We start from the raw sequence: 20,773 nt of genomic DNA, 5'->3' as shown, positions 1-20,773 counted from the left end.
ATACTGCAGAAGCTTCATGTTGGAGACTTCCTATGGATGGTGCCAGGAAGGTATCGAGATAAAAACTATTACTTAGTTGCGATGAAAGGTGTTGTAGTTTCCAAGCTGGTTTAGAGTAGTCAGAAGAGATTTACAATGCATACAATGGCTATAGTATGGTACTCAAAGGTATGATTGTAGACGATGATATTATTTTTATATGGATATCCATATTACCTTTATTATTTTATAATTAAGTTTTTATTTGTCATTTGGGTTAATGTCATTTAAGGTTTAGTTCCTTAATTCAGTGACTGACTGGTAGTAAAATATAAGTACAAGTACAACACATTGTCACAGTTCATTTATCAATCAAGGCTGATTGCCAAGGTGAAGTCAACAACTATTTTGCTTGGTCAAAGTACTCTACACAATAAGTTTAAATTTAGGTCATGAAAGCATCACTTTATCCTTGGAGAACATCTGTACTTTGTATATGGTATGCATAACCATAATATATATTTTATTCTTCGAATTCGCAGAGTGGAAAACATTTATTCTACAACTGATAGTACCAGTTGGATCATAGCAAATTGTTCAAGGCCTTGAGCATTTAAAAAATTATGACATGTTATCTGAATTACTCAAGGACCTTTATGTGATATTATCCTTTCATGGAATTTACCTTGAACTACTCAATATGGATTTATTTATATGATTCCTCAAGCCATACTACATCATAATCACATTTGAATCTGTATTTTGAATGACTTTGAGTCTTTTCCAGACTAGTGAAATTGATGGTTAATTTTGGGTTAATATTGTAGAAATTCAAGTTATTTTTTATTCTTTGACTTTGTTTTCATATTTTATTTACTAGGGAAATACATTTATATTTTGGAAAACAATGTCCATATTCTTAAACATTTTGAAAAGAATTATGTCATTGGGAACTTAAAATTTCCCAAACTGGTTCAAAATCTGCTTTATAAGACATGCTACATGATTCATTACAAATGTTTGAGTCTGTGACAGTCCATGTATCTAGGATTAATTCTACTCAGAAATTCAGTATGTGACAAAATTCAAACAGGATGCTCCTCTTAAGCCCTATGTCGATTTTAATAGGCAGAACAAATCCGCCGTGACAAACGAATGTGCTAGAATTTTTTTAACATTTGTACAATTCTGTATTTGGCAAGACCATGGATAATCTCAGGCAAATCCTGTGATTGAGGTGTATTTCTGTTCATAAACATATACTCTACCTCTGTGTTATTTGTATTCTTGCTGTTGGTATGCGCGATAAGATATTTAAAAATGAAATGGTAACTGAATACCTACATATGAAACCCCTGACCGTCTCTCTTTAATCCCAAATATTAAAGGAAGAAATTATGCCCTCTAGGAAAATAATAAGAAATGAAAGATTATAAGTACATGTTGTCAATTGTATAGGTTATGTGACATCAAACAGTCACAAACAACACAATAACATAATGGGAGATATATTAGATTTCATGTTCATTACCCTTTCTTGTCCATCCATGTGATAATGGTAATCTTGTCTAACATAAAATTACATCTATATAATTGGATCCAATAATGTATTAATATACATTATATCTAATTATCAGCAGAAACAAAGCCAACAAATACCCACATATAGATTTAGATCAAATGTTATAATTATTTTGGATTTATGTTTAAATTAAACATATTCAATAGAGTATTCATTGTTATAAAGGAAACGAACATTTTAGAAGTTAAAAAGTGATATGATTTTTCAAGTATAATGTATACACTAATAGTATATAAGAATCTAATTTAGAAGATATCAAAGATAGGCTGAATATTAGATAATTTGCTATTTAGTTAATTGTATAATAATAATAATAATAATAATAATAATAATAAAATGAAATCAGTTGCATCAATTAACACTTGTTATACCTTTAAAGGATGATATACTGCTTTTTATAGTGTTAAATTATGACATGTTCCTACTAAATTAAATCATAATAAAATAACTATTTCTCCCGATTTGTATTCGATTACTCATTCCATGAATGGATTGTAACTACTCTAAAACACAAGTATTGTTATAATGAAGAGGTTTTCCTGGACAGTGGTTGTAGGGCATTTTAGTATGAACTACCTTGTGTACAGATGTTGTTTGCTTTTTTAGTATATCTGGTGGAGGAAGAAGCTTGGAAGGACCACTGACCCACAGGAACATACTAGCAAGCTCTCTCACATATGCAAGTTGGCGGAACCTGAGACTTATACCCCAGGCAGACAGAGATGAAATGTTACTGATCTGTAAAGACGAGCATATTAAACTATTCAGCAACCCTAGGACCCAATGTGCAGTTGCTTAATTTGCTGAAAATGAGAGCACAAACCTAGTTTACATGTAACGAAAAAGGAGTGATCAACATTATAAGGTTAAGCGAAAATGATGCCAATCTGATATCCAACATGGCCACAACAGCAGCCATATTGAGAATGTTGTTATCGCTACTACTCCCGGATGTATGGTGATATCATTGTGGAGTTTTCTATCAAGGACTTCTTCTGATGTCTACTTGGTTCTAAATGAAAATTGTACCAGTCTGATTTATAATATGACTACCATGGCAACGATCATGAAAATCTTGTTATCACAATTGCAGCTGAGGAGAAAATCACAATTACATGGAACTTTCATTAAAAGACTTATTTAGATATCAATCGCTTCATGGATTAAAATGGTCTCGATCTCACATTCAATATGGCACCATGCAATTTTGTTATCGCTACTGCACCTGAATGGATGGTTTACTCATGCACACACATATTGATTAAGATCTCTGATCATATCTCTCAAATCATTTTTAACACAGTTTTCAATGGCAATGAGATTTGCATAATATTTGAAAGAATTAAAGTCATTGTCTTCTACACTTTGATTAAGTGTTTCTGGATTTACCTGAGCTTGCGGAGACTGAGGTTGATATATTTCGGCACTATATAGCCTGTGTCTACAGTGAAGTGTAAAGAAATAACATTATGCTTGGATAGTACTACTTCTATTTTCATTATCTTGATTTTCTGCACATTAATGAGGTGTATCTGGGTCTTACCAGTTTAGTGGTAAGGGAATTGTTAAATATGTAGGATCTGTATTGTTTGTGTTTACTTAACTAAGTGAGTTCTGTACGGAATTATGGCCTTTTCGAACCGTGCTTTTGGGATTGGGGTGATTTGTAAAGCTGAGAATGTCATTGATGGCACATGAAAATGCGTCATACAAGGCCTATTTTAATTTTTTTTTCATTTGATAATTCGATTAAATTCCTTTAATTGAAAATTACCATATCTCTTGTGCCTTGATGGATGCCTTGAAAATGTTACTTTTACTTATTCCATAATGGATGGCCATACAAAAGGTTCATCATCTTCTTATCAACGAACTATTCCAGACATGGTTAAAATACTCAGATCTTGAATGGAAAAATAAATAATCTTATCTGCTTTCCAAAAAGTCATTATGCAACTTGAGGAACTTTTGTTTATTGCTGCTACTGTTTTCTTTTTTGGACATGAAAAGTTAAAATTACATTTTTAGATGCCATTCAATTACATTATTTGGATAACCAAATATGTATGACCTTTGTGGCAATTATTAACTTGAAATCCTCTGAAAACCTTTATAACTATAATATAAACTGTAGCCGACAAGAGTTACACTATAAATACTCCTTGTATTATAACCTTGAAAACTAAAATTGTTGTATCTGCATACACAAGTAAATTATGAATATATTCAAGGCTTTATGATATTTGGTTGGTCAGTCATCATATCAATCAATAAATCAGTATCTGTAGATTGCTTAATCCATAGGTCATTCTGGAAGTCAACTGCACCAATATATGAATGAAATATTAAGTACCAAAACTAATTCCAGTTCCAATTATTTCTTCGATAATTTCAAAGGTTTTCCAGAAGTATATAGATATTGCTTTACTAGTCCCCTATATATTAATTTAACAAATATTGTGGAATACATTTCTTATTATTTATATCCTTTTCCACAATAGAAGAATTCTAAATCATAAAGAGGAAAGATTAATTATCTCCTTTTTAATTTAAAAAATATATATTCACGTTTATTTCCTATCTCGTCAGCTTTTTATATATGCCAATCATAGACAAATCTGAGCAAGCAACAGTTTCTAACAACAATTTATTCTTGAAGAAAGTGGTGTCTATTGTATTAATAATTGTAATTCTTTGATTTTGCAATAGCAGAATAATGTGGCCTTATTCTGCGATATAACTGATAAGGGAGCCTGTCACCATGTGCCTACGAATACACTTGTGTTTGCAACATTGCATGAGCGTGTAGTCTGCCAACATGCACCTATTAAGGTAAAAATATAAATCTAAGGTTTCATTTCGAATGTCTAGTAACAGTGTATTGAGACTAAGAAATTTAGCCTACCATTTTTCCATATTTTTACTTTCATGGGACAGTTTGACATGTAATCTCTGTATACCTTTTGTTTTTAGGACTCCCTGATTTCTACACTACAGATGTCACAATGCTGTCTGCAAATCCCAAACCAAAAGGTAACCATTTTCTCCCTGGCTGTTTGAATATTTACTCCAGTAATGGAATGATTGTAGGTTAATAATATTTTCAGCAGAGATTTGAACTTAATTTCTGAACATAACATAGATAAAACCCAGTAAAGCGTTCTTGAAGTTTTATGTACCCTAATCCATCCGTCAGAAAAAGGCCTGGTAGCGAAGTTGCAAAGTAGTTGGACTCGTGACTAGATGAATATGGGTTCGATTTAAGACATTGGTTCACCTCAGTCTGCTGTCACAGTCTTGTCTTTAACAAAATACTTTATTTGCGTGGTCACTTTATTATTGCAAGGATCTGTCAAGAATCTTACCTCCGTGCAGACACAGTCTGAGGGCAACAACTCAATGATGACGACATTTTGACACTGGTATCTGAAGATGAGGTTCGAGACAATGCTAATGAAGAAGACGATGATGCCACTACCGACCCCGAGGGAAAAGATATTTCCATCAACCATGCCAATGACAGCATAGCAACATTAATTTCGTATTTTGAGCAGATGTCAGCAATAATCACCAGTGATGACATAAAACACAATTGTGAAGCCCTTGAGAATATATGGACACTATCAATAATCATTGCAGATAGATCTGCCAAATAATCCAGGCAAACAAAGGTTACATATTTCTTCAGGAAATTGACATGATGAATGTATGTACAGTAAATACATGTACATGTACATATTGTGATGTCTTCGATGTGTTAATTGTCTAACTTATATCTACTGCACATGTATGTACAAGCGCATGTTATAATAATGTGACATAAACACACATCAATAGACGTATTCCTTAATTATTACAACCGTTATTGAATATACAGTACATTTACAGCTAGCACATACATGTACATGTATACGGTGTGATGACATCGTAAAATAAACATGTACATGATTCAATTATCCGGAAAACGGAAAACTCGTTAATCTGCACATATTCACTGGGAACAAATGTGTCCTGATTAATGAGACTACACTATATATATATATATATATATATATATATATATATATATATATATATATATATATATATATATATATATCAGACCTGCCAACCCTTACGATTTTGTTATAAGTCTTACCAAAATTACCCTTAAAATACGAACTTACGGCATACAAACGAACACTACGGAAATAATGATTGCTGGCAAAAAATCAGGATTATTGGTTGATCAATATTGATTTGGATCAGGGTAACTTATTAGGATTAGTGCAATTAATCAGGGAACCAGACTAACTTAACAACAGCACCTCAGACGCTTTCAACTGCACCTTTTTGTAAATGTGAAGCGCCTGCATGATGAAACTGATGATTATATAATTTTTTTGAAACTGGTGTCCACCAAGTGATGCAAGTTTAAGACAAAAGGGAAAAAGTCTCTTGGATAGTGTTAATAATCAACACAGAATAATAAAATGGAATATTCAGATTCTTGTGACTAAAAGGTGGAAGGGACACAATTACATATATTCGATATCATGTGCCAATTTGAGTATGTCTCATGGCAGGAGGCATTAGTCCTAAAACGTTAGACACATCACCCGATATTTTTGTTGTGGGGCTACTATCGTCATGTGAAATGGAAAAAGAATTTACAAGAATTACATAAAGCTGAGATATAGCAACAAGCGATTGAGCTGCATAGTTTTTGGAACTGAAGTTTGTGCAACTGTACCAGTGGTAAATAAAGTCTACACGTACTTTAAAAACTTTTCATTTGAACATAATGTTAGTATTTATCATCGCTGCATGTTTCAAATACTGAACTTTACATTACGTTTTCCACTGTTACAATAGCAGTTTATCATATTTTATCATATTTTGTTACACCTTACTGAAAACTGGTCAAACTTACAAGAAAAAAAATCAACTGCCTTAGTGAGATGTACTCGTTGGTGGTTGGCAGGTCTGATCTATATATATATATATATATATATATATATATATATATATATATATATATATATATATATTCTAAATCAAGCGTGCATATTTTTCACCTAAATCTTTAATTTCACTCTTTGTTTTTGTTATTTTGTACCCACTTGACTCATATGGCTAAAAATTGTCATAATATGGATAATGAAATCTAATAACAGCAAGCATTTGTTCCATTGTGGGTAAATTGGTGTAGGTGCTGCATCAAATACGATATCCCCCACGTAAGTTAACCACTGGTGGTAGATAATCATATCTTGTCTATGTGCATTTTAATCTACTAAGTAGCACATAGTTGTTAATTCCTGCCATGCATTTGATTGCGAAGTATACGCCAAACGGTTTAAGAGCACCTTCAGAATCCTTGGATATTTTATAAAATTTGTTTCTCCAAATAAAAATTAAAATTATTTCAGATTATAAGTGGTGATATTTTTTAAACAATTGGAGTAGTTGGGAAACATTTGGAAAAAAATACTTTTATGGGCAATCCCTTACCAGATAAGCACATTTCAATATAGGAATAACCGAATCCATGATATATGCATCAGTGTGGGATAGGAAAGTCACACCCAAGGGTCAGAAATTTTTGCATCAGACATGAGTCTGTGCGTCGTATTTGATGCAACAGTTTGATCCCGAGGAAGAAAAATTCCAATCTTATACTGCAGCATAATAAATTCTTTTTTTCACATTTCTGAATGAAACATTAGAGACATTAGAGACAAGGTAAATTAAGGCATATTGTGGATACACATATAGCCTGCAAACAGAAAATCACTCGATGAAAATTTCCTTACATTAAGAACGAGTTTAAAAAGTGGTTTATAGTGAACTATTTTGTGTACATTTCAATAACAGTAGTTGAAATTAGTAGGGTGACATTAGTATATACTGTCAGAATTATGTAATTTCGCAATGATACAAATTCATACAGGTCAAGAAATAAAAAGCTCACTTTTATGTATAAGATTGAGAACACAAAATCCTAATGAAATAGTCACTGATGTAAATTTGATTTACAGCAAGAACAACACATTGTCACAGTTCATTTATCAATCAAGGCTGATTGCCAGGGTCAAGTGAACAACTATTTTGCTTGGTCAAAGTACTCTACACAATAAGTTTAAATTTAGGTCATGAAAGCATCACTTTGATTTACCCTTCAAAAATAATGAGAAAGTGAATTTTTTAAAAATTAGTTTTTAAAAAAGAACATTTGCAACAGTGGTGTTTTCGATTCAAAGCATGTAGTTTGGGCCATCAGTGATGAGCAACCTATCTGTGGAACACTTAACGTCAACCACTGCATCTTTCAGTTTGTCAATTCATGTTTATCTTCATTATTTTGAACGAATGTTCAAGTGTTTCAACGTATTTGGAAAATTGTTATACTTTGTTTCTTATTTGCTCACATTTAGTATGTCAAAATAGTTTATGAGTCTAAACAAAAGTCACCTGTGAGGCAGAATACAGCTCTTCTGCACTGGTGCATTTGAATTCAAGGCCTGTCTTCTTTGCAGCTGGGCATTTAAATGATTCGTATGCTGTTATGAAAACATGAATAAATTGGAATTTGATAAACACATAACTCATTGATGTTTTCTGTCAGTTTGTGCAAATCCATTTGTGATCAGATTTAAAAATTGTGTTGTTGAAGTCAGATATAATATTTATTTGAATTACTAAAGTACTCATTGACATTTGGATTAATATATTACTTTGGATTATTGTGATATCATTTAGAGACATTCTGGATTGCATCAGTATGATATATCAGAAAATTCAAACCTATTGGAATTCATTCAAACTATATAAGTGTAGACTTATCATACAACATTTAGGCTTATTTGGAATTAATTTACACTATTCTTCAATTTCACTTTGTATTGTAGGGAAATAAATTGCTTGTAGCTTTTACTTAAATTGCTGGTTTCATTTTATTTCTGTTACATAATTTACGACCTAGACTCACAATAAAACATGTGTTAATCGATTTAGTTACGCCATATGATATGACAAATGTTACTTTAAAATAAACTAACACATAGCTCAAAAGGACTTAATCAATGTTAAAAGAAAGCATCATCGAATGAAGGTATTTCAGTGTTATAGAAATGGTGCAAATCTTTCAAACAATATGAACATTGTTACTAACTCTTAATAAAAATGTCAAATGACTTCTTAAAATATTTTCAAAAAGCCTTTACCACATCATTAAGAAATCAGCCTTGTTAATAAACCTTAAAATGGCCTGAAGATAATGATATTCTGACATTTAATCTAACACTGCTAATAAATTAGAATAATTTTAAAATTTTCTCTTAGAACATTTTCAGCATAATTGTACTGAAACTGACACTGAGTTACCACCATAAACATAAAACCTTACTGAAATTGACAAGGAGTTACCACCTTAACCATAAAACCTCACTGAAAGTGACACTTGAGTTGCCATCTTAACCATAAAACCTTACTGAAATTGACACAGAGTTACCACCTTAACCTTAAAATTTTCTAAAGATAATGCACATCTTCCATTCAATATAACCACTGTTACTTCACTGTTCTGAAGTTGACAGATTATTATGGCATTAACATCTTTAAATTAATTTAAATGATGCCGATCTATCATCAAAACATTTGGCGTCTATTACAAGATAAATCCATCAAGAATTTAACCAAATGTGACAGAAATTATCCTGGTATTAAGCCCTTCAAAGCATCTGTAAAAAATGCTGTTCTGATATCCAGAATCACCGTTATTAAAGAACATGTAGCAATTTTACACGACTTTCGTTGAAAATTTGGCAACATAATTTAACCAGATTTGAGAGAATTACCCACGTATTTCAGTTATGCACACTTGATTCTGATCTATTATTAAATATCATTTAAACGTACAATAAACCAAGAAGCCTTACATAACATATTTTATGACCTATCAACATCATGTGGACAATATTCACACTAATAACCAAAATATCATGTCCTGCTGTGTTTGAATTTAGCTTTTAGATACAAATTACCCTAATGAATGATTTCTGGCTCAGTTGGACTTCTTCATTAAATTTGTTATTTGTAAGTGAAAATTTAAGACGGGTGAAAAGTCTTTTGTGCCAATATTACATATGTACACCTAACAAATACCCAACTTTGTCATCTTAAATGGTCTTTTGGGCAAAGTTTTAAGTTCAAAATAAATCTTTTTTCTCTTTTGAGTTATTGCTTAATATATTTTTAACCTTTGTATCTCCCTAGATAGTTTTTTTTCAAGATCAAGAAAAAATCTCATCACAATACATCACTATGTAAGAACCATCTTTCTATCGAAAATGTTTTGAAAATTGTTCAATAATAAAAACATTTATTACAATTGGCAGATTGACCAACAAGTAGACATTTGGCATGATAACATATAGCATTTTCAAGGGAAAGTGTGGAGGTGATCGAATGTCATGAAAAAAGATGACAGTATACTAATTAACATGGGTTGTATTTAATATGGGTATGATTTATATAATTCTATCTTGGACTATTGTTTACCTGAAATTTAGTCCAGTCAAAAACAAGGTTAATCTATAATTGCTCTTTCTGCTAATTTCTATGCATGCCGTCTGATAACGATATTATAAAATCAATATTGATTGGTGTTCACATATTTATCCAAGATGCACTTATTCTCACATATCTGAGAAACTGATCATGCTGATTTCATGTCACGAAACGTTAAAAATCATACTTTCATCAAGTAAGGGTATAAATCATAACTAATTTTGTGATCAATTGAAAGTGCACATGACACCGAGCCTAATCCACTTTTGCCAGTAGAATATGTATTTGCCTTTATGTTTCAAGATGGTGTGAATTTGGTTTAGCTTAGCCTGTCATTAGTTGTAAGTGCAATAAATGCTTGACAAGCAAAACATGGAAAGTTTTATGTTAATCCTTGGCTTTCACACTGTAGTCCTGAACTATATATATATATATATATATATATATATATATATATATATATATATATATATATATATATATATATATATATATATATATATATATATATATATATGTGTGTGTGTGTGTGTGTGTGTGTGTGTGTGTGTGTGTGTGTGTCTTGTGTCTTTGTCTACGAGTGTGTATCATACAGACTGGGTTAGTTATTTTTATATAATATAATCTGTTTCAAATATAATCACATTATATCATTTTTCATGAGCCTTGTTTCTGTTCCCAAAAAATAATGTTACTTTGTCGCATCTGATATAGTTTATAGGGACAAACCAATCGTTCATTTTTATTTTTCTGATATCACAACTTAATGTATGTGTGTATGTTTGTGTGTGTGTGTGTGAGTGCATGTGATAAAATTGATAGATAGCAATGTGTTATTTATTTTTCAGTGTTCAATATAGGACACCCGACTGTCATCATACAGTTTGGCAAAATGGAGGAAATACAGGTATGTTCTATAACATTATCATGTTAGCATGAAAAGTTACTTATGTAGAAATATATTGCTTAAGTTGAAGCTATGGTGTTGTTTGGATCATTTTATATTTATTATAATGTGCTTTGAAAAGATCATTATTGTTACTGATAAGGTGTATTGTTCATAATGATGTCCACTTTATGTAAATATATTTTATGTTGACAACCACATTTCTAGTCTCATGATATTTATCTGATATTAAATCCTAAGCCTTAAAATTTCTTTTTTAATTATTAATTAGCTTGAATATAAATCTCACACAATTATAATATTTTTATCTGCTTTCTCATGTAGCCATTACTTCATTTATCAAAACATTTATTGAATATATGACATTTATGGAAAAAACAAATAACTACTTTTAGATTTTAATGTTTGTGTGCCTCAGTCCATTTTAAACACTTATAATAGCCTATAGTACTTATTAAATTTCTATGTTGCATGCCAGTTTGTAATTCTTAATGCAGATGTTACGGTAATTATATTTACCAACCTATTCAAATGGTCTACATTGCCCTACATATCAATGTATATAAAAATCAATACTCCAGGCTCACTAATGCGGGTCCTGGCTACAGAAGCCACCCTAATAGATATATGGTGACTGTACACATCAATCTTATCGATAGCCAATATTTTGGTTGGCCGATTCGCTGTTGCCATAAACGTAGTTGTAGAAATGACGAATATATGTTACAAAAAACAATCATGTTCAACAGTATAGAAAATAATAAAGATGGAGTCGGATACTGGAGATCCTTCATCAAAACATTTAAAAATCTGTCAAATTTGTTCTAACCACTGCTTGAACCTGCAACTTTTTTATTACGGAAAAGATAAATATTACATTTTGATAATGTTTTAACGCAGTCATTACCAAGATACCCAATGAGACTGAGCATAAATTAAATTTTACACTGAAATAACATTTTACATATATACAATCAAACCGTATCAACACCTTACAAACATGTGAATCCCTTTCAAACAACTGGTAACATGCCGAAGAACCAGAATAGATCAAGTAATGTTAGGTTATTGACGATTGCTGCTCTTATGTAGAAAGATCTTACATATATTACAACGTTTGCTGCAATAAGTGTCCCAGATAACAAAAATGGAACATGAACAAGTATCATTAGACATTAGCAAAAATATAAAAGATAACACTGTGAAATAGCAAATTTGTGCCCATTTTGCATTTAAATTTGTTTCAGCAGCAGTTTGTACTACTTTAAAAGTGGAATGTATCCCATTTTCAATTAGGAACAGTTGTTAGTGCCACTGACGACATAAACTATGGATTGCTGTTTGACTGAAAAAGTCACTTTGGGAAAATTTAGTAGGACGAATTTTCTGTAATTCTGAATTGACATGACACTGGTAAATTCAACAGCATCACACTTATTTTTTTTACCTAAACATCAGATATATTTGTCATGATTTCATATTTAAAATATAACTAACATTAATAATTATTATATAGTCAGACGCCACGGTCATCTTTGAAGTAGCAAAGGGTCAATGGCCTATACAAAACCTTCCATCCGAAATTCTTGAGAAAGCAGGTCCATTGATTCAGAGAGAATTTAAAGAGAAGTTTCCAGTTGGAATAGAATATGCAGAGGTGGCTGTACTGAATGGATACAATCTTCCTGTCAGAACAATAATGTATGGTGTCCTCCCACGCTGGCCAGTTGCTTGGATCAAACAGGTTTATAAATTTTAGATTCTGAAAAGGCTTACATTTAGTGCATATATAACACCATGATATAAGAAATGAAACTTTTCAGTCATATATTAACAGCACAGCCACGTGATAGTGATTTTTGTTAATGTCACAACATACTTACAGCTGTAACATAAATTGTGTACATTGCACACAGAATAACTATTGTGATATATTTCTTTCATGCATTTAAAGAATCATTTTAGGAATTTGCTTATGAAATGAAAATCTGTTGTGATAGTCATTGTATAGCAGCTTAAACAATCCACCGATACTTTATTAAACAAATAATATTTTTTTAACTGTGTGAATATTAACTCGAGCTTATTAATTGCATTGACCATACGGCACAATCAAATCCTTGCACGATTATAGTCCACATTAAACCATAACTTCCACAGATTTTAATTCAAAGACCTGAACAATGATGCAAATATAAAGAAAGGCTATGTATTCATTAATGAAGGGATTAATATTTAAATTCAGATTCAATATGTAATGCTTATATATAGCCTTTTATACATACAATGCGCATATTTGTAATAACATAGGGCCACATTTTTGTCGATAAGAATTTGTTTATTTTTATCCGATTTCTAGATGATTCAGAAAAAGGAGTGTGTTATTTTTCGAATGGATGCAAATTAACCAGCATTAAAATACAGCTTAAAAGCCGGAAACACCCTTGTGTTCCTTTCAGACGTAAAATGGCTTTTGATGGACAGACTGCTTCTTATCGTATTAATCAGACTGTCTATTAAAGATAGAAAATGCCTGACACATTGATCAACAAGTCAAGCTTAATGATTACTTCACCAACTGTCCATAATTGATATCCATCATGTGTCTTTAGTCCTCTCTATTTTCTAAAGATTCTTGCTGCGCTCCTTAATTATCTTAAATGTAATATGTTAATCATTGACCAGACTAAACAATATCTACCCTTTTCACCTGTGCAATATTCATAGAACAATAAATGCTTGCTATGCTCCATTTTATAATACAGTAATTTATTATAAGAATATTAGCGACTAGATACACGATATGAATCTTTTAGTGTTTTCAAATTATAAAGGTTTTATAAGACTACATATAGGACCACACACACACACACACACACACACACACACACACATATATATGGAATAAAGTGGACCAACATCACTTTCTCCTATTTCGTATCTTTTCAGTAATAATTCTTATATTGTGCAGAAATGTATGACTCAGTATATGACCATATCAAAAAAGACAAACTCTTAAACAAGGGTAAGAAACTTTAATGATAGATGATCACACTGGAGGTGAAAATGTATATCCCCAATTCGTCAATGCTGAATGCTTTGTTTGCTTTCGAAATATGTAATGACTGATTTATTGTTTATGTCACATTCTGGAAACTCATTAATAGATGTTTTGTTACATAGTTTTTTGTAACCATGAATGATGTCATAATCAGTGAATTATTATTTCTGTACAAATAGTAAATCTACAAAACAGTTTCATTTCACTCTTATTTCCAATAACAGCATCAAATAGACTCAAGCTCCATAGATCAATAATATCATGAACATCTATATAACACTTGGAAATTATTAGGAAAACAGACAGACCATGAATTAATAAAGAGTTTTAAATAATAATAATAATAATAATAATAATAATAATAATTTGGACTAATACAATACCTAATCATTAGAAGCTCTATGCATTTGTAATATTATATAGCACATAAAACATATGCAACAACAATATTACTAAAACAAACACTATGAAATCACAAAACAAAACCATACTGACAATAGTGAAAGACATAAACATTATTAAGTCTTTGTGTCTGGTATTGCCGTTGAAGTAGATGAGTTTTAAGAGCACTCTTGAATGACATCAGAACATCATTGTGTCGGAGATCTATGGGCAGTTCATTCAATGTAGCTGGTCCCTGGTACACTACCAAACGTTATCAGTATTGTTTCATGTTCTCAGAAGGAACAAAAAGAAAACGAGTGTCAAAAGAGGAGTATGAGTTTCTAGATGGAGTGTACACATGCTTCAGGTCAGATCGGTATATTGACAACAAAATGCAGCATAGTGAACAGCCTTTGTGTTTTATTCTGTATCAAGCGGTCGCCAATGAAGGTTACAGAGCAGGCAAAGGTTTGCTGAGTTCTGTGTACTGCAATGATAATCCAAATAGCCATGTTTTGGACTTTTAAAGGTTCTGTCTGGACTAGACAGAAGTGAATAACGATTGTCCAGTGTTTCAATTACCAAGGAATATACTAGTGCTTTAGTGACTTCAGCCTAAAGTAATTGCAAATGGAGCTTATGTTGGTGTAATGAGAGCGTTCTGTCGAGAGCGAAACATAGGTTTTGTGCTGACTGTGTGAAAGTAATGATGGTTTTTTTATACTTATTTGTTGAGACAGTGAGTGTGAATGAGAAAGTCATTGCATGTTGATCAGGATGGCTTCAGTCATATAATCATTCGTCTACAGGTTGCTAAATGTTATCCATGACTTCGCATCGAAAGTGCACCACTCTACACTTTGGTTGGGCAGCTAGATTTATATATTTGAGTGTCATCGGTGTACAATTCGTGAAGTACTAGATCTTGATCTATGACTCTTCAGAGCAGCTAAGTGTATGGAATTAGTGTGATGCAGTAATACTGAACATATTAAAGATGTATCCAGAATACCATATACATGCTGGAGATGGTGAAGTAATATAACATGGTCTATTGTTTCAAGTGCCACAGACAAGTCATTAAGGATGAGGACTGTAATATTTACACTATCCAAAGCAGCGAGAAGATTACTAACCACTCTCAGAAAGGAATTGCCAGGATGAAATAGTAGTATTGGTAACATCAGTTAGTGAAGAAATATTGAATCTTAGCACTCATGCAGGAGTGATGGCCGAATCGGATCTAGTTCATATGACTTTGGGACACTCTTCATCACAAGTTTATGTACCATATCCATAGAGACCAGTTCAAATGCTGTTAAAGGTTGCCATATATATTATGTATCACAATTGTATGGTGACCAGTCAATTTAAAGTGTATTTTTAAGTATATCTATAATGGCTTGAACTTTGTCATGGAATAAATTTACAAACAGGTCCAGAAGGTCAACCGGTGCAAATGTTGCTGGAAGTGGTGTACATTTATTCTGTGACATTAGTTTATTCTTAATCTTGACTAGGTCTTTGCAGCTGGAAATTTCAGTGATATTAGTTTTGTAGTAGGTTGCCTTTGCTGCATGAACAATGCTTGTGACATTTAGCTTAGCATAAAGATGATTATGAGGGCTGGTGAAAAGCCAACTCCTTTGTACGGCAGAACGAAGATGGTCCCTAGTGCTACTAAATCATGGAGAATACTGTTGAATTGATACTCTGTATTTGGTTGATGTGGCATGTTTGTCAATCAGTAACTGCAAGCATTTGTAAAGTTGTACCTCTGTAGGATGTAAAGACGTTAGGTATCCTTGGATGCCATGCATTAGTTGGGTTCTATTTATCATACATAAGTCTCTCTTGGTAGCAAACAGATTGAGGGTAAGGGATGGATACGTTGAGATGGCATATGATGCCGAAATGATCTGATGCAAGTTGGTGGGACACCAATGCAGACTATGTAATGTTATCAACACGTCTTTGAATAATCTAGACTAAAATGAGACCACATTTATGGGTGAGATGGTTCACAGACTTTTTACGGTTACAACTGTGCATATAATGTAGGATATTTTATGTGAACAGGTTTCCAGCATAGTCAAAGTGATCAAAGTGAAAGTTGAAATCCTCAAGAATAATCAGGTTGTATCAGAGTAGGAAACTGTCCCCAAAAGAAAGATTCTGTCAGCTTGATTTTACAACAAGAAGGAGCACGATAGATGTAGAAACAATGTACTAACCCTTGTTCCGTTGTAACTGAGGTTTCGACGAGTCTAGTATATACATCGACATAAACATTCCAATTCTAAAAAGGATCCCATTATTATATATATATATATATATATATATATATATATATATATATATATATATATATATATATATATATATATATATATATATATATATATATATATTACATTCATGTCTTTTATATACATATGTCGCAGAAATTTGCTTCTAAAACACATTATTATGATATGTCATATTGATATTTTAGGTGATAGAAGTGTTTGTGACTGAATGTTTTCAACTGGCCAGCGACCAAGGGATAAAATCCATTGCCTTCATGATCCCCAGCATTACTTATCACGTAGCAAAAATGTATGCTTCTGTCCTCCATAGTTGTGTTGAAATGCGAATCGTTGACAAACCTTCTCCCAGTATTTTAGCGCAGAGCATAGTCATCAAAGATGGTTGCACAGGAGCAAACATGTTAAAAAAGGTAGGTCCTAGTGTTGAAACGACCGAATCATTCAACAGTCAGTTCCTATTTCACTTAATTGTTAGTTTATTTTTGTTTTACCTACGTTTATTATCACATCATCTTTTATACATGTGTGGAAATTCTGACTTTCTACAGAACTATTTTTAGAATATATTTATTGTAGAATCAAAATACATTTTATAAATCTTAAGGAACGTAATAGTGTGTAATGGTATAGAGATTAAGCCTATTTAATTTTAGTCAAGCATTTTACAAGTTGTACAAAAGTACATACATACAATTTCTGTCATTCAAATTGGAAACTTAAAGTAAATTAAGTATTTGGTTGGTAATATGATTTAATAGTTAAAATTATCATTTCAAAAGGAGAATATCCTTTTTCAGTTCAGAACAAGAAAAATATCCTTTTACAATTCAGAACCTTTCTCCAGAATTGTATCACAATGATTCGTTTATTTGTGGTGATGTTTAAGAAATTCTTATATTTAGCACTCTTCACTCCATATTGAAAAAGCTATGACTGTAGTTATTTTTGCAAAGCAAAAGCCGCACACTTCATTTATTGTATTTCACATGATATTATTCCAATTTCCTTAACATATATTCCATTGACGGTTAAATAGTTTGATAAATTTGCATCAATTTAACCCATTTGTTTCCGCAAATTGTGGCTTCGAATCATGCAATGTTTCACCTTTTTTCTTACCTCAAAATAGATGGTTCAATAAAAATTGTTTTAAAAAGACATGGCTTATATACGAAATATAAATTGTTGGTTGCATCCTTTCTTTACATCTAATAGCTTAAGTTTTAATGATGTTGCCTCCTATGATCTAGAATCCATCATTTCTATTACAATAACTTCATCGGAAATAATAACGTTGGATGTCTTAAGCATTTTGCTGTAATATAATGTAAAATGCAAGAGGGATTTGTCCATGTCTTTCGTGAAAAGAAGGGATGTATATTCTCTCAAGAAGTTTGATGAAACTTGTATACATTCCAAGAGGTAAAATATCGTTCTAATCTAATATTCTTCAATTGATTTTGTTTTGATCTTCGGGGAACTAGTAAACATGTGTTTCAAATGGAAAGGTTCCGATGTAGTTGTTGTTGTGGGGTTTAACGCCATTTTTCAGCACGCGATAGGCTATACGTGGCGGCCAGTATTAATGGTGGAGGAAGAACCCGGGAAAACGCCGGAAAGAACCACCGACCCACGTTCCGATGTAGTTTATTACCCTCTTTCAAAAAGACATTTCAGAAATGGATGAGAAGTTTAGTTGTATGTACTGAGAGCTACAAGTAGAAACTTTAAAATATGTTTATTTTATTACTCCTTTATTATGAAATATAGAGATTTATGGGAAAAATAGTTTTGATATTTGTTTTCATTCCTATATGTTCACATAAGACTTACCATCACGTCATGCAACGTTTGATTGAGTGTGCCTAGAAAATTGTACCTGCAACAACAAAAATGAGTACTTTGTGAGCTAGAAACAAATAAATAGAAACTGCCTTTTATTATAGACATGAAAATTAATATTTGGTAAAGAATTTTGACCAGATGCTGTTTATGTCTCTCATGTTATTTTCTCTTACCTACTTGACAACAACGAAAGTCGATAAACTGTGATGCATTGTTTAGTTGGATCTGCATTGTTTTGAGATAGGTTCAAAACGTTTACAAAATGACAAATATTTAATTTACAGCAACATGTTAGGTCAACAATCCTACCTGCTTTCTTATGTCACGTATATTTATATGATCACCCTATGAACGCAAGGTGAATTTACGAAATGGCACGGGGGGTAAGTGAAGACTGGGTTTAATCTTGTAAAGTTCAATTCTGGAGCAAGTGTGGAATATAATAAAACAAAAATTATCTTTTCCCAAGTTACTACTGGATATATTTTATCTTGTAGTACTGAAAATTTCAATTTTAACACATGGCTTTGCCACGCGTTAAAATAAAATGTTTTTATTACACAGTGAAATGTATCCGGTATTGACATTGGAAATAATTTTGGCAATATCAAAATATAAATATACTGGTATCAGTGTGCATCCCTTTACATTGTAAATGCAACTACCTTTACCCAGAAGATCGATGGCTATTTTTCTTTTAAAGTTATTTAATTTTGATATGTCAAAGGATAAAGTGTCTTGAAATGGCCTCCATATATTATTCTCTTTTTTCCACTGTGAGGAACTGAAGCCGCAGTACATTATAAGCTAAGCTCATTCATTGCAATTAATAGGTTGTCTTTAGATGGCATAGTGTATGTGTGCATTTTGAATCAGCAGTCTCTCCTGTCTTGGTTCATTTGACTTTAAGATTCGCCTAACATCGACATTAGACTAGATTGATTATTCAGCCTCTCACCCATGATGATACTGATTAGCAGTTTAGGGGCTGATATCACATATTCATTAAAACATGCAAAAATCTGCAGACAGTTTTAGTTGCACACATTGGTGTACATTTTATCCACTTACTGATATTTCACGCAATTGGGGAGCTACCATCGGCTGAATGGTTCTTTTGTTTGCATGTTCATTATATTTCTGGAGTAAATCCTATATTTTATCGCTTGTAAATTCATGTGAAATAGCACAACCCTCTCTCCTGTGGCTATTTTGAATTTTGCCCTAGATATATATGTTACCAATTACCGGTATATGTCTAAAGTGTTTGCAGGATTGTTCCAGAAAGATTTGCATGCAGCAAAATTGCGCATTTCCATGAACAGGTCACATCAGATCCATATATCGTCCACCATTATTAACAGACATTTGGGGGCCTGATTTATCAGAATAATATTAGACTTAATGTTGCAAGTTAACTTTTACATGAATTAATTATTAGCATCCATCACACATTAAAATTGTATTGAGGGTTTGTCTATACCATGTAATTTTTTTTGTATTTCAGTGTATTTTGTTGGGTCATTTTACGTATAACAATTATGTAACTTCATTTTTTCTTGCAGGTGTTTGAAGAGGAATGGGCCCATAGAATAGGTATGATGGTTACATGTTTCTGAAAATTTGTTATGTTTAAAGCAAAACTTATAGCTGTCTCGAATTAAATAAATGTGTCTAATTGAATAACTGTGTCTAATTGAATAAATCAGTTGTTATTTCAAAGTTATGATTAGGATGATTCCATATATAGACGAATTACATTTTAAAATATTTTTTAAATTATGATCAAAGCCTTAGGAGGAATAGAATAACCATTATATGCATGGGAAAAGATAAAACTAAAGAGAGTAACACACAGAAAAATGATGATCTTATGAACCATAAAATGAATGTGAAGTAATACCATGTTCTGTTCCTATGTTGCCAAATATCTTTGTAAATACATTTCACATACATATTCATATTTGTCTATGACATTTACAATACGGTTGTGCATAAAGAATGACGTAAATTATCCATACTTTTCTGATGTTACAATAAAAATGTTTATTGTATCTCATATTTTTTTAACCTTGCGTATTTCCCACCAGGCCTACATCGATTCCTTCCTCTGTCAGTAAAAGATTGTTATTCTCATATAATAGCTTCCCCCCTAA

General features: G+C 32.0%; 1 protein-coding gene across 2 annotated transcripts in view; it reads left to right on the top strand.

The window, feature by feature from the left end:
* Positions 1–20,773, top strand: part of LOC149774191 (uncharacterized) — a 243,074-nt gene that overhangs the window by 153,727 nt on the left and 68,574 nt on the right. For both annotated transcript variants that reach the window (XM_089945702.1, XM_089945703.1), the window contains exons 21-25: positions 4,535–4,594; positions 10,960–11,018; positions 12,535–12,762; positions 16,958–17,182; positions 20,183–20,213. In XM_089945702.1, the coding sequence (XP_089801828.1) occupies positions 4,535–4,594; positions 10,960–11,018; positions 12,535–12,762; positions 16,958–17,182; positions 20,183–20,213 (603 nt within the window). The remainder of the gene's footprint in view (positions 1–4,534; positions 4,595–10,959; positions 11,019–12,534; positions 12,763–16,957; positions 17,183–20,182; positions 20,214–20,773) is intronic.

The sequence above is a fragment of the Sinohyriopsis cumingii genome, unplaced genomic scaffold, assembly GCF_028554795.1.
Source record: "Sinohyriopsis cumingii isolate HCF-2022 unplaced genomic scaffold, ASM2855479v2 utg000400l, whole genome shotgun sequence".
NCBI classification, from domain to species: Eukaryota; Metazoa; Mollusca; class Bivalvia; order Unionida; family Unionidae; genus Sinohyriopsis; species Sinohyriopsis cumingii.
The sequence above is the reverse complement of the archived record's forward strand: the minus strand, read 5'-3'. Positions and strand labels throughout refer to the sequence as shown.